Source organism: Meleagris gallopavo, chromosome Z (assembly GCF_000146605.3).
Source record: "Meleagris gallopavo isolate NT-WF06-2002-E0010 breed Aviagen turkey brand Nicholas breeding stock chromosome Z, Turkey_5.1, whole genome shotgun sequence".
Classification (NCBI taxonomy): Eukaryota; Metazoa; Chordata; class Aves; order Galliformes; family Phasianidae; genus Meleagris; species Meleagris gallopavo.
In genome coordinates this window covers 51062152-51068833 of record NC_015041.2, presented here as the reverse complement: position 1 = coordinate 51068833, position 6682 = coordinate 51062152, and the positions used below count along the sequence as shown (strand labels likewise).

The following is a 6682-nucleotide window of genomic DNA, read 5'->3' as shown; positions in this document are numbered from 1 at the left end:
CTTCCATTTGCAGCCATCATGCCAGGTGCTGAGTAAATTGCCCCATGAACAAAAAAAACAAAACTCCTGCGTTTGCATCAACTCCTAATCCATTTGTTCAAGAGATGGGCTTTTAGCCTCATCCCAGTATCCTTTCCTGCCACTGAAGGTACAGATGTAATAACCACCTGCACACCTGTTCCTTCAATTACCCGCCCCAGTCCCCTGAAGTATCTTTGATAGTCTTCAGGCTTTTCTCACAAACTTCTTCACTGCCAGCCTGTACTATCAATAGTGGATAGTATCAGAAGGGCAGATCAGTCTGGGAAGTCTCCTAGCAATGTCCCTGACCCATGCCCCAGGGAGGGAGCACACCTCTCTGCGGGTAGGGTCGGGCCAGCATATAGGGCCTTTGGTTCCTTGCAGCAGGGAGTTGCCTATGACAACCACCCTTCTATCCCTTTTCGGGTGGAGGAAGCCTTGAGGCGCGGGGTTGATCGCTTCCCCCGAGGCACCCTCACTTTGATAGCAGGCCGACAGCCTAACGTAGGTACACATACTTATGACCAAAACACAGAATCCATCAAAACAAGTGCTTTTTATCTGTGGACTAGTCTCTACCCAAACCTTTGTAGGGATATTAGAAAAGCGTAGGGCAGAAACTACTATAAGGCAAGTTTAATTCAATTACTAATGAGTATGTTTTTCTTGGTTCCTTTCAGACCCTTACAAATAATTCACAAGCACAAGCTATGAAGTCTGAATTAGATATGAAGTTTGAAGGTTAAAGACTAGAATGCCCCCACAAGCCCAGGGTTTTTAAATATTACAACATTAGATTTCATGAAGCCTCAAAACACACCTATCATAAAATATAATAGTGTGACAAGTACATATCAACATTTTTAAAAGCGTATTTGCTAAGAAAAAAATAAGTTACTGAAGCAAACTATCTATGATTGCTACACATTACTTAAACAATGAGCACATCTATCCACACCAGTGAATGATGACATTCATATCTAAGCAGAGTGAGCCTGCAGTCTCAACACCTAACCTATGCAGTTTACTAAGGAGAAACGTAAATATTTATAACCACGTAAGTATAAACAGGCTGAAGTTTAACATAGCTACCTTGCTTTTCTCACGCCTTCTAGAGGGTACTGCTTAGCTATTTCAGACAAACTTTGTACTTATGGTAAGAATTTTTAGCCTACTGATTTTTCTTAATAAGCAACTCAAAAAATCCACAAAATCCAGTGAACAAGTACAAGAAAAGCTTCATACCTGAAAATTGTTCATCAGTCCATAGTGACACTCTTTCTGACAGGATGAGAAATCATAGTTTAACTTGCATGCTGCTGTAGTGCAATTTGTCAGCTCAGTGATAATAGTGTTATTAATGTTCCCTGTGGCATCTCGAACAACACAGGTGCCTAGAGTGGACCAAATCACAAAAATAAGCATCAGACCAAGCCCAAACTTATAGACATGCATCAAACTCAAATACTTTTCAACATAAGCATGTTTCTTACAGAGGTACATTAAATGCGGCATTAACAATTTTTAATACATTTCTGTTTCAAGCACATTTACCTTGATGTACAAACAAACTTAATGCCAAGTTTGAAAACAGTTTTTTCTAAAACTTGAGTCTAAAAGGAAGAATCTTAGCACAGAGGAAAAGTATGTAACGGAATTGACAACATTTAACAGTGCAATTCTTAGCTCAGTATCTTATTTACTGAATCATGAGTTTCCCCTTATTATTAAAAATCAGCAATACAGACCATCACTTGACTTTAAAGTTTCATTTTTTCAATTTTCCCAGAAGAATGAAGTTTTATAGTTGTATGTACAAATATACATAGGTGTGCAAACAGTGTGGCTGCATCCTTCCCAGAAAATCAAATGATTCTCACAGTAGAAGCTTTTCAGAATCTTTGATTAGAGGAAACCAAGCAAGATAACCCTCCTAGATAATTCTGTAAATAGTTTTCTTGAATTTAGCCTCTACCTTTCCACTCTCAATGAAATATAAGATACGTTAAGACAACCTATGAAGTTTCATACACATACTTCAGGTTTTAGAGCCTACTGTAACATATTCTCCACGGAAGCATATTCATACCAAACACTTTCACAACTGTTAACCTCGTTGTAACACAATTTCTATTTCAGTGGATGTATGTTAACAGGTTGTACATCTGAACACTCAATATTAAAAATAGTTAAAAATAGTTAATAGATGTAATTTGTCATCAAGGCCTGTTGCAAGTCCATTTCTGATAATTTAACAAAATACACTGTAACTGTGTTACATCAAAAGCTGCTTTCTCCTATCACTTTTTTTTTTTAAAAAGTTCTATTACAAACTGTCATCTTCAATTTGTCTATGATTAATCTTGACTACTCAAGAAAACTTAATACAGAGCATGCCAGCCTTTTAATACTAAGAACACTGATCCAATTAAAAAACCTCCATGTTTTCTATTTAAACCTTTTTCTCCCCAGCACTTATAAGAAGCAGAGCAGACTAAGCATTATTTAACACTGTGTTAGCAGCTGAGGTAGTTAAGTTACCAGCTAATATATCAAGGAATAGGAATGAAATATGAAGTGGGGAAGAGAAGAAGGAACTCTACAGAGCAATTAAGGCCAAGTGAATTCCATTCATTTGGTCTCCTAGGACAAGGAGGTCCTGGGAACAGAAGCATGTGATTTCTGATTACTTCACTGACTTACTTGCAAACTAAAAATAACAAGGAGGGTACAGATATGTGAGAAGTTTCTCAAGTGACAGTATCTGTTATCTAAAGCAATTTCTCTCTCTTCCTGTTGTGAACACAAATTCCCAAATACCTATACTATATTTAGATTGCTTCCAAACCTTAAGAACCTAAAACCTTAAGCCCAGTAGCTGGTCCTGGTAGGCAGACATTATTTACTCTGCTTCCACTTGCTCCATTTATCAGTTGTGTATTAGGCCCAAGTCAATTAAATTTCAGTAAGTCTCCCACAGCGAGCATTTCTCTTGTGCTTTTTAGTAAGTATTTGGAAGGGTTGATTTGTTTCGCTGTATTTGGGATTAAAAAAATCCATACGAGGAAAAAGCTGGGTAGCAGCTCTTTCACACAAGGAGTCATACAGTGGAAAGGTTCAATGCTACTATGAACAAATCTTGTAGTGAGCCACGCTACTAGAGAATGGAGAAGAGATGCAAGCTGCATATGCAGAAGATATTTAGGTGTAAGTTACAGTTCATTTTACAGACATGTTTTGCTTATAATACCTGGCAATATTTTCACTAAGAATTTTTAAGTTTTCTTTCTTGTAAAAAAAAAAATAATAATAATTTTTCAGGAAAAAAAGGCTTTCAGAAACATGCTTCCGTCAACATTAAATAACGTTCTGCCCAAGAGGGCTAGCAGACTATCTACATCAAGTTGTCCCCTCCTAAAATGTTCCACAGATGTTTCTATAGATTTGCATTAGTCCTTTGTTAAAACACGCACATTTTCTTCATAAGTATCTTTTTTTTTTAAATAGGTTGCCTAACACTTGTGTAGAACTAAAGTTTTTCCTCTTACTAAACCCTCTCTGTTCAATCTGAAATTCCTTGTTTACTGTAGTACATACAAATAGTCAGCTAAATTCAAAATATCCTCCCCTTTAGATATTATTACTCAGCCATATTAACAGCATCTTCTAAGTTTCAATGATTTCCTCAGCACTACACAGAACTATACAGTGGGGAATAGTTTGTGGAGGGAGACAGAACATGAGGATTTCCATTTTCCCGATTCTAGTCCAGTGCCTCAAAAAAAAAAAAAGCAAGCTAGATTTCACTCATTTCATAGCCTCTAGATCTATAATAGCACCAGTTTTTTCAATTACCGGATTTCTAATTGCACGTCATAGGCAGCAACTAGAGCAGGACATTTCTAATTCAATAACACTTTCATCTGCAGTTGGTCTGCAAAGTGTTCCTTTTGCAACGTGAAAAACTGCAGTTTTTCACTTCTGAAAGTTGATCAAAGTATTCTATTAGCAAATTAATAAGTCTCTTGCTCATGTGGATTCAAGTTCTAAAGTATTCAGATTTGGTAGCAGAAGCCTGTGGTCAATCTGATTAGAAAATAAAGTACATAATTATGCTCCACAGAGCTACCTTATAATACTTATAATGCTAGCCAATAGAAGCAGCCCAGCAAAACTGCCATCTCTGCAGAGGAAGTATCACTAGTGGTAACACTGATGACACTTATTAATGTCAATTTCATTCAAAGGCAGCATAGCTAAGATACAACAGCTCTTTTAATACATGAAAACTGATTAGTACTCCCAGAAACTAATTTGTGTGACATGTATGAAAACGTTTTCTATCATAGGTAAGATACATAAGATGATTACTTTAATTCCATTATTCTGTGAATAATTGAAAATCTGGACAACCGCTGAAGCTCTGGAGCGAAACAGAATGTCAAACACAATGGCAAGTACTGCTGAGAATAACCAAACCACTGTTACATGGAGAAGGGAGCCTGGGAATAGAGGTTCTACAGTACTCAGACCAACCTACAACTGTTTTTCTCCGGCCACATGAATATAAAGCTACAGAGATTTCTGAAAATGACATCGTTTCTGGAAAAGGGCTGGGCAGACACCGATACTATTTGCTCTTTCCATTCTTCTGAAGATTTACTGCGCACAGCTCTTAAGATAGGTTTCATGAGATCTTTCCACAGTTTGCTTCAGGTAAAGTAGCTGACTACCGTCGTCTTCAAATCAACATGTTTGTTTAGTATTTTCTGCAAATGTAGTCTTCTAATCCAAGCATCATCCCCCTACCAAATTAATTTAAGTGACTGCAAGAAGTTAGGGAGTATTAGTGCAAAGGCAATCTTAGCCTCTCTTTGCTCTGAAGAGGTCACACATTATAGGAAATGAGCACATCTGAAAATCAAAATCTCTACCAAAAGTTAGACAGCTCTGTCTATTCAGTGGGTCAAGAGAGGTCATCCTCTTCCCTCTACTCTTTGTCAGTGAGGCCACATCTGGAATATTGTATCCAGTTCCGGGCTCCTCAGTTCAAGAAAAACAGAACTGCTGGAAAAAGCCCAACAGAAGGCCAGAAAGATTATTAGAGGCATGGAGCATCTCCTGTATGAAAAAGGCTGAGACAGGGGATTGTTCAGCATGGAGACAAGAAGATAGAGATCTTACCAATGTTTGTAAGTATCTATTAGGCAGGAGTAAAGCAGATGAGGCTAAGCTATTCCCAACGATGCCCAGCAATAAAACAAGGGGCAATGGGCACAAATTGGAACACAGGAATTTCCATATGAAATGAGAAAAAATTTACTTTAATGGTTTAATGTTTATTGTTTAATGGTAACAGAGCACTGAAACAAGCTTCCCAATGACTTTTTCTCCGGAGATATTCAAAACCAATATAGGCACTTTCTCAAAGAAAAAGTTACCTACTCTAGGGAACCTGCTTTAGAAGGAGAAGGTAGACTTGAAGATATCCCAGAGGCCTCTTTAGACCCCTAATATTCTGTGATTAATTCTCCATGCATGAAAGTCTAACTGAATTACAAACACTGTATCAAAATGCAATCAGAAAGAACACAAAAGTAAGAATATTCACTACTTACCTACAGATACTGCAATTCCCATGTAAACCAACGTAGTAATTAAGATGGCCAACAGTGTTCCTTTTGGTATGGCTGACTGAGGATCCTGAAAGGAAGATATCAGTAGACAATCATGACAGAGATAGAGGTACACTCAGTGGTTCTGAATAAAATTTGCTGATTTGCTGATTTATTACTTACCGCAAGATCACCTGAGATATTTGCACCAGCAAGTATGCCAGTTGCAGCAGGGAAGAAAATAGCAAATACAGAGAAGAAAGTTTCCCCATTTCGGAAATCTGGTCCAAAATTCTCCATAAATATTTCAGCTGTAGACAAAGATTTATGTATTTAAGTCTGCCAATACTCATCAGAATCTGTATTATTATAGAATCATAGAATCACAAGGTTGGAAACAATCTATAAGATCATCTAGTCCAACCATCTTCTCATTACCACTGCTACCACAAACTACTAAAAAGTACTTATTAGCCAGTTCTAACCCCCTAATAGCTCTGTATAAAGTCTTAACAGCACAGTATTGTAAAACTATTTAACAAAAATCAAACAGATAACATTTTGACATGATAAGCTCCGATTTCTCAAAATGAAGTTTAAATAGAAACAAGAAAACAGAAAAAGTACATATAATCTCATCCAGCTTTTTGAAAAGTTAGTACAATTATAATATTGAGTAATTATTATAATATGGTACTATAGCAATTAGTATGATTGATATCAAGCTGGCAGCACCAACTTTACATTCTAAACTTCAACGAACAGCAAAAGTTTGAAAGAATTTCAGGACAATTTCTATAGTTAAGCAGAGCTACCAGCTATTTTACACATTCACCCAGTTTTTTTAGATTTTCACTCAATTACAACAAGTTGATCTTTCACTAATACACTACACTACATTAGCTGTTCCAACATACCTTTATAACCAAAGAAACCTTTAGCCTTCTTGCTGTCCAAAGGAATAAATGTTCCTATTACAAAGTCTCCAATAGCAAGTATGAGGATCACCAATAAGACTATCTGTGCCTGAAATAATGACAGTCAGA

At 36.9% G+C, this 6682-nt stretch overlaps 1 protein-coding gene across 1 annotated transcript in view; it reads right to left on the bottom strand.

The window, feature by feature from the left end:
• Nucleotides 1-6682, bottom strand: part of SLC12A2 (solute carrier family 12 member 2) — a gene marked incomplete at its 5' end in the record, with an annotated part of 59890 nt that overhangs the window by 28703 nt on the left and 24505 nt on the right. Inside the window, 4 exons of the mRNA XM_010726025.2 lie at nucleotides 1267-1415; nucleotides 5640-5724; nucleotides 5820-5947; nucleotides 6554-6662. Coding sequence (XP_010724327.2) covers nucleotides 1267-1415; nucleotides 5640-5724; nucleotides 5820-5947; nucleotides 6554-6662 — 471 coding nt within the window. The remainder of the gene's footprint in view (nucleotides 1-1266; nucleotides 1416-5639; nucleotides 5725-5819; nucleotides 5948-6553; nucleotides 6663-6682) is intronic.